The sequence below is a fragment of the Acomys minous genome, assembly GCF_964271855.1.
Source record: "Acomys minous genome assembly, chromosome: 13".
NCBI lineage: Eukaryota > Metazoa > Chordata > Mammalia > Rodentia > Muridae > Acomys > Acomys minous.
The window spans coordinates 59,595,127-59,615,620 of NC_140495.1; the positions used below are offsets into that span (position 1 = coordinate 59,595,127).

The following is a 20,494-nucleotide window of genomic DNA, read 5'->3' on the forward strand; positions in this document are numbered from 1 at the left end:
AGGTAGAGGCAGGTGGATCTCTATGAGTTCAAGGCCAGCCTGGTCTACAAAAGGGAGTCCAGGAGAGCCAGGACTGTTACACAGAGAAACCCTGTCTCGAAAAAATAAAATAATAAAAATAAAAATAATAAAATATTAATAAAAATAAAGTAATAAATAAATAAAAATAAAAATGTGAGCTTGTGTGTGTTCAAGTGCATACAGCGGGTACATATATACTCACGTATGTGTTTATGTGTGTGAGTGTACAGACCAGAGGGCAAGACAACCTCCAGTGTTGTCCTCAGGAGCACTGTCCATCTTCTTTGAGTCAGGGTCTCTCGTTGGCCTGAAACTCACCAATTAGGCTAAACTGGTGGGCCAGAGTGCCCCAGGGATCAACTTGTCTCCTCCTCTTTACTGTGTCATTATAGGTGCATACCATACACACCCAGTTAGTTATTAGTTGGCTAGCTAGCTAGTTTGTTTATTTGTTGTATTTGTTTATTTATATTTTGTCACATTCTTACTCTTTTCCCAATTCATCTCACTTCCCTACCCTTCCAGTTTCTTGTTCCCTCCCTCCCTCCTCCCTCTGCCCCTCCTTCTATCTCTAAAAGCCAAAATGTCAAAACCAAACACATTTTTAAAACTTTAAAATGATTAAAAATATCAAATTTTTAAAAAATGGAGTCTGTTTCATGTTTGCCATGTGTGTCACTCTGCTGGGGAAAGCTGACCTTCCCTCTCCCAGGAGTTATCAACCTTCTTGGCTAGGGAATGGGGCTTTGTGCCTGATCCTCCTCCCTTGTGCTGAGATTTTGTCTGGCTTGCATTTGTGAAGGTCATGTGTGTGCTCTGTCACAGTCTTCTGTGGGTTGCTATGTGCATCAGCCCCATTAAGCCTGGGAGACACGGTTTTCTTGGAGCTATCCACCGCATCTGGCTCTTGCAATCTTTCAGTCTCCTTTTCCACATAGATCCCTGAGCCTTGTGCAGCGGGCTTTGAGAAGGATTTCCCATTTAGGCCTGGGTGCTCCAAAGTCTCCCTCACTGAGCACATCGTCCCATTGCGGGCTATGTATCCTCTACTGCAGGAAGGTCTTAGCTGTTCTGAAGGGCTGAACAACACACTAATCATACCCAACCTTTTTATGCAGGTTACAGGGATTAGACTTGGGCTATATTGAGCCTTCTCCCTAGGTCCTTATTTTTGTTTAAAACAAGTATTTAAAAACCCCTCTAATTTCTGAATAACCTGCTTCCTCTGGACAGTTTTCCTGTTTCTCTTTCCTACTGCTGATGGTGATACGGGGTTGGTTCCCATACAAAGAGCTAAGCACAACACTTTATGCTTGTCATCACAAGGCTGGAGGAGTTGAGACACATCAACCCTGGGGGCTCAATAGCCAGCCAGTCTAGCCCAATCAGTGAGTTCCAGGTCCAGTGAGACTCAGTGAGACTGGGCTGGGAAGCCGTGTATCAAGACACTCAGTGTTGACCTCTGGATTCCACATGCACACACACATGAGCAAACACATACATATAAGAAAAAAACCCAAGTAATTGTAATGCACATTATACTGGTAAACTATTATGTGTTTACTGTTTGAGTGCACCTCAAATCTGGCTCTGGAAGTGGGGCTGCATCCTACTCCCATCCCAGGCCCAAGCATGTTTGTTGAAACTGTCCTCCATGGCCCCATGTCTATAAAATAACAGCACACACAAGACAGGAAAAACAGCCCCAAAAGTAAAAATCAGTGTGCCCTTTAAAATAACTATAAGATAAACCATTTCCAGCAGATATAAAAGTGAGTCCCATGGCAAAGAGGGGCCAGAACAGGAACTTGGTCGGCCACAGGAAGCCCAGTCACAGAAAGAACATGCAATGGGAACTCAAGCTAACTATTTCAACTTCCAGAGTCTCTGTGGGATGCTGTGAGCACCAGACTTAAAATCTCATCTCTCTGCCCCACCCCTCCCACCTGCCACCTGTGGAAGGCAGGAGAGCTGTCCCTGCCCCTCACCTGCTGCAGCACTCCAGGGAGTGGGCCCTGCATCTTCCCAGGACAGCACAGTAGAGCTGGCCCTGATGGCCAGGGTAAGGGTGAGTGAGACACAAGGGTGTGAGTATGAGAGAGTTGGCCCTGCAACTTGTTAACCATGTGGTGGCATGTAAGAGCTGCTCCCCCAATGGGAGAGCTGGCCCCAAGGTCATGAGAGTGGGAGAGCTGGCTCTGCTCCTTGCCAGCTGCAGCATTGGATGAGCTAGCTAGGGCACTGCTGGAGAGCCAGCCCTGGTGGGGTGGGTTCTGGAGAGCTGGTGGACTGACCAGCTCACCTACCATGCAGGCCCAGATCCAGGGCTTTGTGTTGGCCCACCCCAACATCTACCCATCAATGAACTGCTGGAGTGAATGAAGGGACTGGTTCTACGGACCCAAAGCTGCAGGCTCTCATGACACAGGGCAACAATAGGGTATCTGAGAGGAGACTCAGTGAATCTAGCATCGATTGTACAGAAGAAGCCAGAGGCCTCCAACCAGACCAATGACTCATTGCAACGAACATTTGCAAGTAAAGAAAGTGTGGACAAAAGAGTACACTGTGGGACACACTGTGACACACTACAGCTTCTACAATATATTATCTTTCTTTGGGCAGGGGAGGTTGCAAGGGTGGAGGGTGAGTACAAAGGAATGGGGACGTGGGTGGTGTTGGGGTGTGTGATGTGAAATTCACAAAGAACCAATACAAAGTTTAAAAAAGAACATAAAAATAGCAAGCCTCAATTCAGGGAAATAAGTATTAAAACAGTTCAAACACACACACACACACACACACACACACACACACACACACACACACACACACACGTCATCTCTCTGTTGCTATTTGTTCTTAACTTGGAAGCCTCATCTGAGAGGATACTTTGTCTTCCCTGGGGAACTGCAGCTGGCAGCCTTAGTTCCTTAGCCTGTTTCAGCCTCATGTTCTTAGGTCTGAACTGCTGCCTTTCTGCCCGTTACGTCTTCTTTCACACAGCCGTCTCATCCAAGGGATGCTCTGTTCCGCCTAAGACTCCCACAGTTCCTCAGTGGGGTTTCGTTGGTCAGATTTTGCTGAATATTTCGCTATTTCTTTCCACTCATCTTTTGTTTTGCTTTGGCTTACTACATTATTTTATAGATCCACTCATTCAAAAACAAAAGTGTGGCCTTCGTCAACTCCCTGGACCATACAGAACATGTACCCAGAGAGATGAGATGTTAGTAGGATCTGTTCAAGGAAAGTTTCCTAACCACCATTGTAAAAGGCTGACCACAAGGCCACCATGTGTCTATGCCCAGGTCATACATGGTGTACCATCAGTGCAGACACACACTCTAGTGACTGACTTCCTGCTCCCCAGCAAATAGTTAGCTTCTGGGCCTAAACTGCTACAGCCTAAGCAAAACTTCCCTTGCAGCTAGTGTGAGAACTAGTGAGCTAGGAGCTGAAGAGATGTGGCACAGTAGTTAGGAACATGTACTGCTCTTGCAGAAGAGCTGAGTTCAAGTCCCACATGGGTATCGGACGGCTCCTAAGTGCCTATAACTCCAGCTGCAGAGAATCCAATCCTGCTGTCTTCTGCAGATGGCTATATTCTTCCACACATACTATTTTACATTCATGTGCAAGGACACAAGTATAACTAAAATAATAACACGCCTGGAAATGGTCGCACATATCTTTTAATTCCAGTGCTCAGGCCGGTGGATGGCTGTGAGTTCAAGGCCAGCATAATCTGTATTGCAAGTTCCAGGCCAGTCAGGGCTACAACAGGGAGACCTTACCTCAAAAATAAAATGAAGTAAAATTAAGTCGTAAAAGAAAAAGAACTGTTGAGATCATCCTTCTGAGGTGACAGTCCATCTCTAACACCTGAAGTCCCGAATAAGTGGACTTCTTGCTGCTGACAACAGAAAGGCCGATGGTGTTACTATTTTTTTTTCCTTCCTATGTGGTCCCAAACTGGCTTCAAATTTATAATCTTCTTGCTTCCAACTCTTAGGGCTGGGATCAGAGGCATCTGCCGCCTTGGCCAGTGCAAGGTGGTGTGCATGTGAGTTTGTGTGAAGACCAGAGGTTGATGGGAGGTGACCCTCTATCACTCTTCACCTTATCTTTAGAGACAGGGTCTCTCAGTGAACCCACAGCTCACTGATTGGCTAGAAGGCTAGGCAGCAAGCTTTGGGGTCTGTCCTTTCTCTGAGCCCTCCAGTTCTATTATTGCAAGTGTCTGTAGCCACGCCTGCTTTCATATGGGTGGCAGGAATCTGATCTCAGATCCTCCTGCTTGCATGGCAGGCACTTAACCATCTCTCCAGCCACCCAAAAATAACTTACAAGTACAGCAGAAGTCACAATGAGACACAGTGTAAGGTTAATGGTCATTTAATATTTTAACAAGTTCACTTATAAACATACCATAAGCACATACAGGGAGAAAACAGGCTCTGTAGACACAACCAAATAATAAGCGATCACAAAGAAGATGGCCTGCATTCTATACCTTTCATCTCCATAAACGAGAAGGCAGAATGAAAGGTCACATGGGACCAATAACAGATGTAGAAAATAAATCTGGATCATTCTGTCCTGACCGCAGGAACTCGCTGCACTCCAGAAGGCTATTGTGGGCATTGATGACCTAAAATACGTGGAGTTGGGCTTTCTCCACAGTAAGGATCTGAGACGTGAACCTCAGGCTTCCCTCCGTCACACGAAAAGTTCTTAGGTTAACTCAAAGAGCCAAAGGAGCAATGAAATCAGCCACGCACGGCGCACAGCATCAGCAGCCAACCTCTTCCAGCTGTGGGTCATGGTTTCAAAGCAACCGTGGAAGAGATGTGTTCCTCAGCCCTGGACAAGTGGTTTCCTCCAACTCAGGAGTCTCGTGACTCACTGGGGTGCAAAAGGACATGAGACAACAGAAAGGGCAGCGCCTGTGAGGACAGGGGCTTAGGAAACAAGATGCCTGAGTTCATCTTCGTACATTCCAAAAGAGTGACAGGAAATGACCAGGCTCAACTATGGCTGCCTGTTACAGCTAGTCCCACTGAGGTCAGGAGCTAGGCAGGGCACACCCACGGGACAGTAGGAGATAATTCTGTTTCATTGGTACTTGGAGGGTGGGGGAGGGACACCTAACTCAGTACTCTGTGGCTTTTAGGAATTCCAGTAACTCAGTTCAAAATTAACAATCCCCTGCAACACTAAAAACTGGTTTTAATGTTTCATGAGTAAAGTACAGAGCTTTAAGAATGATAACATTGTGAGCAAAGCCATTCTTATAACACAGGCTGTAAAGTCAGCATTACATTTATTAAAGTGGCACTAGAAACCATCAATACCACGCTGTCACATAGCCTACCTATCAGAGGAGACAGAAAAGCAAACTTCAGCTAGAAACAGGCAGTGCTGGGTCCCCGGGTCCCCAGGTCCCCAAGGAATAGCTAGAAAACCACCATCACATCTACTTGACAACTATCTCACATGGAGATCTGTTCAAGACTTGACCTAACCAAGAGAGAGCTGCCCAGCAGTACAGCAAGGGCTTTCTGGGAGCACTCTGAAGAAAGAGACTATGCTAAGTAGAAGGCAGGGCCTTCACTGTGCTGCCCTGCCTCTGTGAGACAGCACTTGTTTAAAACACGCCAGTCACAGCACTGGGATTGGGAGTGTGTAAAACATGAAAGAACAGAAACTTCACATATGTGGAACATGTATTTTCTAATATTGGAAATACAAATTTCTGTCTGAAGGCAGGACTGTGGGCTTCCCAGAGCATCACGGGTTTGGGGACTAGAAACGTTTTAAGTTTTTCTATCATGAGTGGGTTAGGAACGAAACAAGACCGATCCCCACTAACACGAAGCATTGGAACAAATCCCTGAGACTCTACGCAACCCCAACTCTCACCCAAAACCTGAGTCTCCCAGCTCTCCTCATCCCCACTCTCGGGACAGCCACAGGGCCCTCGCTACTGCTGCTCAGCAAGAGCCTCTCAGGGCGCTAAAGAGAAGCCCTGTTCAGCTTGTACCCCAGAGGGCCTGAGGCGGGAACATTCTAACTAAGGCTCTCCCCGAAACCACTCACCATACGTTCTTTACTAGTAGAAAAATAGACTCTCCACAGACCAAGCCGGCAATCAATACACCTAAGGCAAACACTGACCGCACACCACTGGGCAGCTGCCAGCCCACCTCCAGCCGCTTACGCCTTCATTCGGCAGGGCTTAAAGGTAAAGGCCCAAATTCCGCAGCTCAAATCAATTCCTAACTTGAGACTATCTCCGATCATGCCCAGGAAAAGGACACAGGAGACTGAGAGGAGAGGGCAGATTCCCGAAGCGGGATTTTTAACAGGAGCGGGGACGCTCCCTCTTTATCTTGAGTGTCAGTCCTGCAGGTGCCTGGGAGATCCAGGGGGTGGGTTATGGGGTTCTCACACCACCGCCCTACAGAAGCCACCAGCCCACAGTTCCTAGGGCAACACGCGGCCAGGTCTAGAGTGAGATTTCACCGTTAAAAGTAGCTGCAAGTCTTCCCCCTACACTCACCCGCACCCTCTTCCCTCAGCACGGTTATTATTGGCATAGCAGGGAAAGCCATCCCTTAGCGAAGTGCTGCACCTAACTGAACAGGAAATGCTCTTTTAAATGGGCGTGTTTACACAAAGCCATCCGAGAGTCCCGAAGAAAGACTTGGTGCAAGCCAGTACCCTGAAGAACTCGGGTTCTCAGTCCCTGCGAACTTCAGTACCACGCTGGTCAACCACAACCATCAGATTGCCGCCTTCCCAAGAACTACTTAAATTATTACAGAAGACACATATCACAAATAGAAATGCCCTGCAAATCAAATTATTGCACACAGGACTAAAAGAAGCTATGCACTGAACAATTTGAAGGTTCTAGAAGACCCAAAACAGAGAGCCCAGGGCCATGCCTGTGGCTGCCCCCGCAAGCATGCCCAGGGCCAGGTCACTGTCGTTGTCTCGGTACCGTTCACGGATGATGACTTGACTGGCAGGCTGCTGTCCATAAACTCCTAGAATAGAGGAGGAAAGGAGATCTTTTAAGATGTCATTTGGAAGTCCAAAACTCACTGAGGAGATTGCGCCCTTACCATGGACACAGTCTCTCCATGTGACCAGCTTGTTCACTAGGTGGCCTTCGAGGTCCATCAGAAAAGTGCTAACATGTGGCTCCAGTGAGCCCAACCCAACCCTTTCCAAAACTCAGCACATGCATGCTAAGGAAGACACTGATGCAGTTTATAAAAGATGACACATGAGGGCTGGAGACATGGCTCAGTGATGATGAAGACTACCTGTTGCTCTTGCAGAGGGCCCGGCACCCACATGGTACCTACTAAGCGCCACAACATCAGCTTTAGGGGATCCAATGTCCTTTCTGATCTCAGCAAGCACCAGCCATACACTTGGTACATACACATACAGCCAAACACTCATGCATAGTAAATAAATGTATCTAAAAATATATATATATATATATATATATATATATATATATATATTTTAAAGATGATAACATAAGGCTTGACATGGTGCTGCACACTTTTAATCCCAGCATTTGGGACACAGTGAGAGGAGGAGATTTGTGAGTTCGAGGCCAGCCTGGTCTGCCCAGTGAGTTTCAGGCTGGCCAGGGATTCCCAGTGAGAACCTATCTGAACGGCAAGAGGATGGAACACGGCTGCAGAGGGGAAGCTGATCGTCCTTCAGAGAAACCTTTCTAGAAAAGTATGCTGGTCCAGATGAAGGTGAGCCCCATAGGGTCACATGCTTTAACGCTCGGTCCTCAGTTGGCTGAACTGTTTGGAAGAATTAGAAGGTGCAACCTCGCTGGAGGAGCTGTGTCACCAGGGATGGGATCTGAGATTTCAAAAGCCCACACCATTCCCAGTTAGTATGCTCTCTCTCCCTCCCTCCCGCCCCACCTCCCTCTCTTCTTTCTTCCCTCCTTCCTCCCTCCCTCCAGCAGATAAGGCTGGGGCAGTAAGACCTAATCAACCCGTCCTTCTCTAAGTTCCTTGGTCATGGAGTCTCATCACAGCAATAGAAAAGCAGCCACCAGGGAGAATGCCTTCGGTTCCCTTCCATTCCTGGGAAACCGGGAAACTTCTTTCACACAATGGACCTAGCCCTCCTGCCGGAAGCCAGGAAGGCCCCAGAAGGAAGAGAGATAACTCAAGGCTGCCTTGATATTTAGAAGAAGGCACACGTGAAGCTCTAATGTCAAGACAGGTCTCTCCTGAGGATTGAATTTGGGGGCGGGGGAGGGCGCTGTTCTGACTCTGTTACGGACTCTTGCAGTCGTGCTCACGCTAAAATATTAAAAGAGACTCTCTCTCATTCATAGAGTGAGCCACGAACACCTTCTTCTCCATACCCCACCCCCACCCCCGCCAGCCCCAAAACATAGTCACTTCCTCAACAGATACACACTGAAGGAGAAACCCACTCAGGCCATCTGGCCACTTCAAACGTCCCAACATCAGAGAGGTCATCAAAGAGTACAAAGAACATGGTGTGTATTCACTTGGTGCCCAGAAGCCAGAAGTACAAAAGATAATACCTTCAAGTCACTTATCTCCAAGCAGGAATGTCATACTCTTAGGAGTTAGCAGAATTAATTTTGCCAGCTCCAAGAAACCCAGAGGAGTGCCTTGGAAGGAAAAAAAAATCTCCTTGTCCAAATTGCTAGACTGTGTTACACAAAGCTACACATGTGCCTGCCTGTGCTGTAACCTGGAGAATTCCGAGCTACACTTCCCCTCCTCCTCTACTTTCTCTGCCCCACCCCCACCTCCGCCTCCTCACCCAGTTCCTCCTCTGCTTCTGCCTCTACGTCCTCTTCCGTCGGTACTCTGGCTGTACTGCTCAAATAACACAAGTCCCACTAAAGGGCATCAGCCTGGACCACTAACAAAAGATAGACTCGTACGTGTAATAGTTAAAGATGTGCTGAAGGGGACACTAAAGACCCCCAGCAGCTTAATGAAAGGAAGAAGCCGACTTAGCAGTTCCTGACTCCAACTTGGAGTGAGTCACCATGGAGCCGAACGCCAAAGTGTTATCCACAAGCTAGAAATGGGCCTTTTATTTTCTGAAGTGCCTGGCCATGGAGTCTCTACGGTGTTTAAGACTGAATGGCGAGGGGGTTGGGGAGAGGGCTCAGTGCTCTGATCTTCCAAAGAACCCTAGTTCACTACCCAGCATCCGTAAGTCAACTCCAGTCCCAGGCATCAAATGCCCTACTCTGGCCCCAATAGACACTTGCACTCATGGGCACGTACCTACAGACAGTTACACATAATTAAAAATAAATCTTAAAAAGTGTTGAAGTTGAATGACACAGAGAACAGGTAAGCAACTAAAGTGTATTTGGCTACATTTTAAATAAATATTACTAAAAACCTTTAAATAAACAAAAACAATGGGTAGTTGTTGCCAATCAGACAAACCGAGCCCAATCTCTGGGACCCACACAGGGTTAGGTGAGGACTGACTCCCTTCTGTCGTCCTCTGGCCTTCCTTCCCTCATGAGCTGTGACACACACGTACCCACACACGTATGCACAGCACAGGCACACAAAATAAATACAAATGTAATTTTTAAACAACAACTACTCTAGCACCATAAAGATATATGACAACCCAAAAGACTATTAATGAAAAAATGAGAGAAAATCAGAGTGACAAAGTGACTCCGGGTCTCCAAGAGAAAGTGCAACTCACTTAACTTCAAGCTGAAAAGTAAACTCCTCCTTGCCCCTGCTGCGTGCAGAGACCAGGAGCAGCAGCAGGAGCAGGCGGCTCACCTGCGTACGGGTACTGGTACGGCACGGCATACGCCTGCCCGTTGGCAGCATACACGACTGGACTTCCTGCTGGGTATGCGCCGCTGTATGGACCATAGCCATAGACCTGAAAAAGAGCAATGTCCCATGAGAAATACAATTTTGAGGGGCGGAAGAGATGGCTCAGTAGGTAAAGGGACTTGCCACCTGGCCTGAAGATGCCTTTTGTCCCTGACCCTGTAGAAGGCAGGAAAGAATCCTAACAGTTGTCCTCTGACCAGGAGCAGGGGTGTGTGGGGATGGAGAGGGGTGAGACACACATGGGAGGTACTGGGGAAGGGAAGGGGAGAGGAGAAAAGATGTGATTATATTTTAATTTAAATACATACACACACGCATGCATAAAGGGATGCCCGCTGACTTCCACAGGTGGCTGTGGCATGTCCTAGATTGGATAATGGAGAAGCTGGTAATGCAGAAATCCCAATGAGTACAGACAAAAAAAAGGGGGGGGGCCCAGGAAAATGCTGCTCTCTCTGCCCAAAGAACCAAAGAAAGGAAAAGACAGCCTCACAAGAGGGAAATTTTTCAGACAGTAACTTTTCTGCTCTACGAAGACACAGAAGAACCTTCAGGAACACTCTGTTCCTGTCACTAAGAGCAGCAGTGGAAGCCAACCTGCGACAGCAACCTCAATACAGCTGCAGTAAGCCTGTCCCGCACCCTTAGAGTGCAGCCGGAAAGGGAGGAGTGGGCGATTTCATCCCCGCCAGAAAGCAAGCCGGTGAGAGAGCCACCCAAACACATGTGTAAAACGCCTAAGATCTCAAGGTTCAGATCTGAAAGTGTTTCCTTTTGTTTTTTTTTTTTTCCCCTACCACAAACAGCGAAGAAAACCTCAAACAGAATAACAACAGAAAAACAGCCACACTAAGTTAGCAGCGATGTCAGCGTAAGGGCTGGGGGCGGGGGCAGCTCAGTGGACGAGCTTGGTAGGCATGGGAGACAGCCGAGGTCCCATGGCAGCACCTGAGAGGAAAGATGCTATAATTATCTAGAAAGGATTTGCATATTGGGCTCTGATTTAAATGTATGTGTGTGCATATATATGTATATATACATACATACACACACATGCGTGGTCTATGCGCAATTTATGGTGGGTGCAAACAAACGTGTGGAAGGTATACATGCCTGTGCCTGCATTCAGTGGCCAGAAGAAGACACTGGGTGTCATGTGCTACTCACCTGTCTCTCTGTCTCTGCATATGTGTGTATGTGGAGAGACAGAGACAGAGAGAGAGAGAGAGAGAGAGAGAGAGAGAGAGAGAGAGAGAGAGAGAGACTCTGTCTCTGTCCCCCTCCCCCACCTCTCTCCACATACCTATTCCCTTAAGACAGGGTCTCTCACTGAAATTGTGTGTGTGTGTGTGTGTGTGTGTGTGTGTGTGTGTGTGTGTGTGTGTTTGAGAGAGAGAGAGAGAGAGAGAGAGAGAGAGAGAGAGAGAGAAAATCTACTAATTGACCTAGTACTCTCTCTCTCTCTCAAACTCACAAAGATCCACATGCTTCTGCCTTCTGAGGCCTGAAATTAAAGGTGTGTACCACCACACAGATTTGGAGTGCACATTTTTGTTGTTGTTAGGTTGGTCTTTTTTAGTTTTTTGAGACAAGGTTTCTATGTGCCCTGGCTGTCCTGGAACTCACTCTGTCAAACTCACAGAGATCTGTCTCTGTCTCCTAAGTGCCAGGATTAAAGGCATGTGCCACCACGTCCCGCCACCTGGAAAGCATTTAAAGTAACTATTATAAAAAGCTTTCAGTTAGTAATTATGAAATGAACATAGTTAAATGAAAAAAATCAAAACTCCACCCAAAGTAAAAAAACAATTATAGGGAAAAAACCGTATGATATATATTCACATTTTTATATGTTAAAACATAAAGAACACAAATTTTAGAACTAGCCAGGGTGTGGTGCTGCATACTTGTAATCCCAGAACTCGGGAAGTTGACAGAAAGAGTTTCCAGCTCCCACATGGCAATGCACAGCTGTTCGTAATTCCAGCTGCTGGGGATCTGATGCCTTCTGCTGGCCTCTGTGGGCACTGTACACATGTGGTGCTCATAGCTGGCTGCAAGCAAAACACCTACACACACAAAATAAAATACCTCTTTAAAAAATATAGTTATGTACAATCACTTGAAAATAATGGAAACGTGGGGCTGGAGAGATGGCTCAGTGCGTAAGAGCACCGCCTGCTCTTCCAAAGGTCCTGAGTTCAATTCCCATGAACCACACGGTGGCTCACAACCACCTCTAATAGGATCTGATGCTCTCTTCTGTTATCTGGGTATACATGGCAAATAAAGAGCTATATACATAATAACAAATGAATAAATCTTAAAAAACGAAAGAAAGAAAATAATGAAATACTTATAAATCTAACAAACGTACTAAATTATTATGCTGAAAACTGTACAATGCTGACCAAAAATAAAATTAAATTAAATTTAAAAAAAAAAGAAAGAAGGAAGAGAAAAGAAAACTAAAGAAACACAATAAAAGCAAAGAGGCAAATAGAGAAGGGCATGAAGTTCAGGGCAACAAATGATGCTAGTCTCTACACATGATCCACTGGCTTAAAGGAGCCTTTGTCAAAAACGTTGCAAGATTTTGCAGAAAACACAGATTAAACGGATTCAGGGCTCACCAGATGGCTCATCGGATAAAGGTGCTTGCTTCCAAGCCTGGTGACCGGAGTTTAATCCCCAGGACCCACACAGTGGAAAGGGAAAACCAACTGCTATAAATTGTCCTCTGACCCATACCTGTGTATCATGGCATATACATAACACACACACACACACACACACACACACACACACACACACACACACACACACACACACACGCTCATGCACACACAATAAACATAATGTATATTTTAATTAATTAATAAATATATAAAAAGTGAGTGAGATAGCTCAGTGGTAAAGAACTTGCCTACCATGTGTGAGGCCCTGAGTTCAATCTCTACCACCACCATCAACACACACACACACACACACACACACACACACACACACACACAGGGATTTTTGTTTGCTTTGGGACAGGGTCTCAGATCAGCTGCGCTCCTATGTAGACAAGAGTGATCTGGATCTCTTGATTGTCCTGCCTCCACCTCCCAACCGCTGGGACCCCAGGATGCCACTCCCCGTTTATGCAGCGCTGGGGACCGAACCCAGGACCTCCAGGTTGCTAGGCAAACACTCTATGAACTGAGCTACATCACCAGCTCTAAGCAAAGAGGATGAGGAACACTCTACGATAACAAGGGAGATTTAGAGTATGTTTCTAATTTTCTTGAGATTGACTCAAGATTAAGAAACAAAACTACAACGGAAACCAAGAGACCAGCAGAGCTGGAAAAGCAGCAGACAGCCCCAGATTCCCGCACTTGCATGACCTCTGCTCCCTACCTCGGGGGTCGGTGCAGCATAGGTGGCGTAGGGGGGTGGCGAGGCGGCCACGGCAGTCTCTTCAGACAGGATTGCTGAGCCAACGTAAGCCTGTGTGAGACAAGAGAGCTAGGACCAACAGCACATTCGCTCCGCAAAGGAAACATCAAAAAGTCTCAGCAATCTGAGGAGGAAAGGCCTCTGCAGCTGGTCCACAGGCAGCCTCCAGCCTACTGAAGGTGGGGCGCCCAAAGGCCACTGCTGCCAATGCCTTTTAGACCCAAGGGTAACCACTGTCATTAGTCCATCTGGTCATAATCAGAAGTGTATGGGGAGCATGTCCTTTCTGTAGCTCAAAAACTACGCTCCAGTGAAAAGAAAAAAAAAAAATCCAGCTGGACATGGTGATGGTGCACTCCTTTAATCTCAGCACTCGGGAGGCAGAGGCAGGTGGATCACTGTGAGTTCAAGGCCAGCCTGGTCTACAAAGCGAGTCCAGGACAGCCAAGGCTACACAGAGAAACTCTGTGTCGAAAAAAAAAAAAAAAGAAAAAAAGAAAAAAAGGAAAATCCACATGCTAACTTTATGGATTATCACAGAGAAACTCTGTGTCGAGAAAAAAAGAAAAAAAGAAAAAAAGGAAAATCCACATGCTAACTTTATGGATTATCGATACTAATTTCATAGGCACAAGCTGTTCATGGGGAAAAAAAGGAACTGGAATGAGCTAAGAGGGAAAAGTATCTCTGGGTAACAAAAGCAGTAGACACTGAGCTCTTTTGACTTTACTTCCCACCTGCACAAATTCTTCTGTAAGCCTTATCTATTTTTCCCTTTTCTTCCTAGAAAGATATTGGAAAAAAAAATAGAGTCCCATCTAAGAATGAAAATGCTGACCACAAAGGTCTTGGGCAGTAGGAGGCACTGCCAGGGTTACAACAGGGCTACGGTTTCTGTGTCTCCTGGGCTCAGAAATACTATTAGGGACAAGAACGGGGACAAGAAGGTTGAGACTTTATGGATAAAGTGGGCACCACGGTTCTCTTTGAACCTTCACTTCAAAATAGAAAACAATTCAAGGTGATGTAAGCCTGGAGAAAGGTGACTAGGGGCAGATAAGCCTGGAACGACCACGCCTGGCCGAGGAGGCATTTGCTGCCCTAGTTCTTCCTCACGGCTCTGACAAGACGGCCCAATGAGAACGGCCCGGAGGAGAAAGAGTTTGTTCTGGTTTACAGTTCTCAGGGAAACTGTCCATCACAGTTGGGGCGACACCCAGGGAAGGAGGCCTGACTAGGAAGTCAAGACAGACTCAAGGCCCGCTCCCCCCAGTGACCCCTGTTGACCCCAACCTCCAGTGAGGCTCCGCCTAAGGGTTCTGTAGCTTGCCCAGAGAGCTCCTCCAGCTGAGAGTCAAGCAAGTGAGTCAATGGCGGGGTGCTTCACACTCAGACCACAACAGGTGCCTCTGACCAATATATGACCGACGTGATCACTGTTAGCCAGAGGCACCCTGCCCTGCCCACGAAGCAGGGCAGGAGGATCCCCCGCCACCACCCCCCCTTCCATTTTCCTCCCCCCGCACCTCCTGGCCTCCAGCTGGCTGCACAGATCCAATATGCACAAACAAGACTCGAAGGACCAAATGACTGTGGGTAACTTACTGTGTTTGTTCTGGAATCCTGCAGTGTGAACTTCCACGCCCTGGGGAAAATAAAGAACAGGGTATTCTGAGGTAAACCAACATTCCAGTGATTCTTAAATCCAGGCAGGCAGGCAGGCAGCTTAAGGAGAGACATGCAAGGCCAGAATGTAGGAGGCTTAAACAGGAGGACGACCGTGAGCTTGAGGCCAAGCTGTGCTGTAGAATAAAACACTGTCTCATGACACTGGAGAGATGGCTCAGGGGTTAAGAGCACCGGGAGATCTTCCAGAGGACCAGGGTTCAATTCCTAGCAACCACAGGGCAGTTGACAGACTGTCTGCAACTCCAGTTTGAGGGAATCTGACACCCTCACATAGACATAGACATACAGGCAAAATACCAGTGCACATAAGACAAATGAATTATTTAAAAGATTGTCAAATGCAAAAAGACTGGGTTATGTACATGAAACTTGTACCTGGTAATTCTGTATATGTGTATATTTATGTATGTAGTTCTTGGTTTTGCCTATTTTTTATTTTTTAATAGAAAAGGGGTGTATGTGAAGAGAACGTAATCTTGCCTTAGTCTGGACCCAAGGTGAAAACAGTCTTGGGATGCTTGACCCCACTGAGACTTTGTCCCTACAAACTGATAAGCATCTTAGTATAGACTCAGAGGAAGTATCAACCCAAGACAAAAGACAGGGGCCTGGATTCCGCCTGGGTACTGTATTGCAACCGACCAGACCATCGGCTTGGGGGAGGAAGCCGGAAGAGAGAGGAAGAAGGAAGAGCCGCCATCATGGGTTAGGTGGAGGAGAAGCACATTGCCGGCGTGGATGGAGACTTGGCCCAGATGAAGAACATTACTGAGTATTAGAACCAGATGGCGTGGGGTTGGGACAGGGATCCCACGCCTGCCTCACTAAGGGAAGTAATATAGGGGATTAATATCTGCCCTGCCCAAGGTTAACTAAGGCTATTTTAAAAGATTAAGGTGTCTGTCTTAATTGATTGCTAGTAGGTTGTCGTAATAATAACTATAGGCCTAATAATAAACAGCATTAGGCAATACTGGTAAATTAACTGCAACACTGCTGGGAGTCACTAAACTTCCAGTGACTTCTTACAGGAGCATGAAACAACCAACAGACGTTACTTAACCTATCTGTGCCCCCAGTTTCTGATGCCTGAAGCAGTAACCACACTGTCAGACTTGGTTAAACAGCATCTTTAGAGCCGTTAGCCGAATGCCTGGAGGAAATCAAGTGTCTGGTTTATGTCGGCTCAAATGGCTAATTGACAAATGCCGTTCCATGGTGTAACAGGAGTAAATTAGTCTGGCGCTCAGTTACTTCTCCAGGAAGTCATGGCTCTACCATCTAGGCCACTGCTCACTGATGGCTCAGAGACTAAATAGTGCTCTTGCAGAGGACGGCGTTTGACTGTCAGCAACATGTCACTTAGATCTCCACCGTTTGTAACTCCAGCTCCAGGGGATTTTGACACTGTCTTCTGGCCTGTGAAGGCGCACCCACACACACAGACACACAGACACACAGACACACACATACACACACACACTTTTCAATTTTAATAAAAATTTTAAAATAAACCCTAAAAAGCTTTATTATTATGGCACATGCGTTTAATGCCAACAATGGGGAGGCAGAGGTAACTGGAACCCTGTTGAGTTTGAAGTCTACATAGTGAGTTACAGACCACCCAGGGCTACTGAGCAAGTCAGTCTCTGTACTGGAAGTTTTGGTTTCTTTAAAAACTGTTATGTTATGTAAACAGGTTTTTGTTTTAATCCCAAGTGTGGGATATGAAATGCTTTTACTTTGTCCACAGCTGATAACAGCCTCGTGCAGCTCAGAGAGGGGTGTGGCCTTTGCCAACTGCAGTTAGTTTAATTCTGAGGACTCTGAGAGGGTATAAATATCAGAGCACATACACACACACACACACACACACACACAGAGAGAGAGAGAGACAGACAGACAGACAGACAGACAGAGACAGAGAGAGAGAGACAGAAAGACAGAGAGAGACAGAGAGACAGAGACAGAGACAGAGAGAGACAGAGAGACAGAGAGAGACAGAGAGGGAAAAGACGCTTAGAGGAGACAGTCAGAGGAGGAGGAAGGCTCCTGGACGGCTGTTTAGCTGGACTGCTGGATAACCTGATGACCGAGGTTGCCCAGAAGTAGCTACAGAGAACTCTGCTCCTCCCCACTGACCTTCTTTTTCTCCCTAGGGTTAGGGGGTTGGAAGGGAGGTAGAGGCTTAAGGAACTGCAAATAAAATAGAGTTTAAAAGTAGTGCTTACCAAGAGTGTCTGTGTGTGTGTCTCTCTATCTCTCTCTCCCTCTCCCTCTCTCTCACATACACACACAGACACACACACACACACAGTTTTAGAAGTTTAGTCCACGTCCTCACAGCAGGGGAGCATGGCAGTGTGCATGCAGGCACGGAAGTAGCTAAGAGCCTTATCCTGGTCTATAGGCAGAGAGACTCTGGGCCTGGCATGAGCTTTTGAGACCTCAGAGCTCACCCCCAGTAACACACTTCTTTTTTTTTTTTTTAACTTATTTAGTACGATTTGTTTATTTATTACTTATATAGTATTTGGCCTGCACATGAGACAACAGGCCAGAAGAGGGCATCAGATCTCATTATAGATGGTTGTGAGCCACCATGGGGTTGCTGGGAACTGAACTCAGGACCTTTGGAAGTATAGTGAGTGATCTTAACCTCTGAGCCATCTCTCTAGCCCCAGTGACACACTTCTTCCAACAAGGCCACACCTCCTAATCCTTTTCACATAGTTCCACTCCCTGAAGACTAAACACTCAAACACATGAGCTTCTGGGGGCCACTGTTATTCAAACCACCACACTGCTTAAGCAGAAGGGACAGAAACCAGAGTCAAGGGGCCTAGGGAGATGGCTCAATGGGTAAAGCATTGGCGATGAAAACATAAGGACCCGAGTTTGAATCCCCAGGACTCATGTAAAATAAAAAATTCAGCTGTGTAGCATTAAGGTACATAAGCCAGCACTCCTATAGAGAGATGAGAAGAAGAGAAAGGAGATTCTACAGCAGCTCAAGGGAAAATGCAATGAAAAATCAACAAAACCCTGTCTCAAAAACAAGGCTTATGTAAAGAGCAATACTGATATTGTCTTCTGACCTCCATCCTCGCCACACTACATAAGTGCCTTATCCATACACACAGATGTGGATATACATTGTACACACACACACACACACACACACACACACACACACACACACACACACACGAAAAAAAAACAGTTTCTGACTTACAGTCTCAGCCTGGAGGGAAATTCAAGTTAGACTCTCTTCCCATCTTAACAAGGGGGAACTAGAGGAAAACACCTTGTCTGCCCACTAAGCACACACCGCCACCGCCACTCACAGGCAGTCGTCGGCGCTCTCTGCACAGAGGCTGACAGTCTTCCCGTCTCGGCAGACGATCTGCAGCACACAGTCTTTGGGCTTTCCATCTGGAGGCTGGATGTCTAGGAGAGACCAGCAGAATCAAGGATTTTCCTCCTTACACGTTTCTTGGACCTAACGACCCAGAGGAGTGAAGATGGAGACAGCCCATCACTGCATGGGAAATAACCGGGGCCCAACTAAGAAGCAGAAGGGAGCCAACCAAGCTGGCTAGCAGGAAGACACAGCTGCTCCCTGTGAGCATAGAGAAACCATGGTTGGTCCCTGCATCCAGTGTTGTGAGCATAGAGAAACCACGGCTGGTCCCCGCATCCAGTGTATTGCATCATGGTTTCAAGAAACCGACCAGAGCTAGGCAGTGGTGGCGCACGCCTTTAATCCCAGCACCGGGGAGGCAGAGGCAGGTGGATCTCTGTGAATTCGAGGCCAGCCTGGTCTACAAAATGAGTGCAGGACAGTCAAGGCTACACAGAGAAACCCTGTCTCAAAAATCAAAACAAAACAAAACAAAAACAAACAGAAACCAACCAGACTACCACACATATCCAGTGTCTAGATCAGAAAATCAGCATGACCTAAGAGGGGCGCCACCTTTCTTGGGGTTGTTAGCAGTCTGGTTCCTTCTCCCTAGATGAAGCAGTGCAGACTGGGCCTAACTCCAGCGGGGGAAAAAAAAATCTATACATCCTGATGTTCAGGATGCGAGTGCCCACTGTGCTGCCCTGCCTGGACCAGAGACCAGTCTGACAGTGGGAGCAGACTCATTAAGGAAGGGTGGCACGGCAGGTCTGGGCTTACCGCGACACTCATGCCCCATGCGGATGTTGATGCAGTCCACAGGCATGTGGACCTTATCCTCTATACTCTGCCGCGTCTGGTCATCATAATAGATCAGGTGCCCGTCTGACCACAGGTCAAACCAATTCTTCTTCCAACGCTTCAAAATAGTACCTGGGGGCGGGAAATAGAGGAAGTTGGCATTGGGTTAAAACAACAAAGGCTGGCCCCAGTGCACAGCAGGCAGGGAAGAACCTGTCCACCCACAGAGAATTGGTGGAAGCAATCCGCTAAACTGGCAGTGCAAACAGACATGGCCTGGCCACTCCCACTTTAAGCTGCAGGCCCTTGGAAGGCTGCCAGGCAAAGCACAAGTTGTGAGATGAATGAGAAAAGGCAGACTGAATGACAAGACTGTCCCTCTCCAAGGGACCATCAAGGAAGAGGGGGCAGAACGCATGTAGAAGCCGAAGGGTGGAGAAAGGAACAGTGTCGTCTGGTTTCAGCACGGCCATTGAACTCAGGAACACAGTAGCTATGGACACCTGCACAAGACCCACACAAGACCCAGCCTTCCAACATTCCATTGCAGATGGGGAAAACATGTAAAAAATAACCCCAGCACTCTGAGAGGCAGAGGCAGGCAGAACACTGTGAGTTCAAGGCCAGCCTGGTTACAAATAAAAATTTAAGAAAAAGAAAAAATTTAAAAAAGAAAATGATAATAATTTCTGAAGAAAAAAGGCTCACCTTTCAAGAGCATAGCAAAGCCTAAGGACAAAACCAGAGGCCACCAAAGGACTGGCAAAGACCTTGTCCTCCGGTCTGAGCAAGGTGCCCCAGCCCCTCTGTCCACAAGAGCTTGGGGACACAAAACTTAAGAGAAAGTAGCCCTCAGGGTCTGGGGCTACCCTCTGAGACACCAGGCCAACCCAGCGTCACTCCCTAGGCTAAGACGCCCCCACAGACCTGGGGAGCACAGGCAGCTCCAGGTTTGGGGACAGGTAACCGGGCTCTCCTGCTTGCCTGCCGGTACCTTAAGAGTGGCAGCTGACCCACAGCAGCCAGGTCTAGGACACTGACTGGACCTCAAGCCAAAAGAACAAAGCTTCCTCTGAAGACAAAGGTTGACTTCGCTAAACTGGTGCACCCACCGAGGCAAGTCCCCCTACCGATCCTTCTCAGGGTCCCAGATGGGATGGGTCATCTCCCCCACACAGAGGCCAGCGACAGGGAAGCCAAGTATGGACAGACTCAGCAGCCT

At 47.2% G+C, this 20,494-nt stretch overlaps 1 protein-coding gene across 1 annotated transcript in view; it reads right to left on the reverse strand.

Moving 5' to 3' along the window:
• Positions 1 to 4,403: 4,403 nt before the first annotated feature.
• The window catches only part of PLEKHB2 (pleckstrin homology domain containing B2), a 28,239-nt gene continuing 12,148 nt past the window's right edge, over positions 4,404 to 20,494 (reverse strand). The window contains exons 3-8 of the mRNA XM_084753036.1: positions 19,252 to 19,404; positions 18,413 to 18,515; positions 14,982 to 15,021; positions 13,338 to 13,427; positions 9,873 to 9,978; positions 4,404 to 7,076 (exon numbers count right to left, since the gene is read on the reverse strand). Of these exons, the coding sequence (XP_084609162.1) occupies positions 6,940 to 7,076; positions 9,873 to 9,978; positions 13,338 to 13,427; positions 14,982 to 15,021; positions 18,413 to 18,515; positions 19,252 to 19,404 (629 nt within the window). The 3' untranslated portion in view covers positions 4,404 to 6,939. The remainder of the gene's footprint in view (positions 7,077 to 9,872; positions 9,979 to 13,337; positions 13,428 to 14,981; positions 15,022 to 18,412; positions 18,516 to 19,251; positions 19,405 to 20,494) is intronic.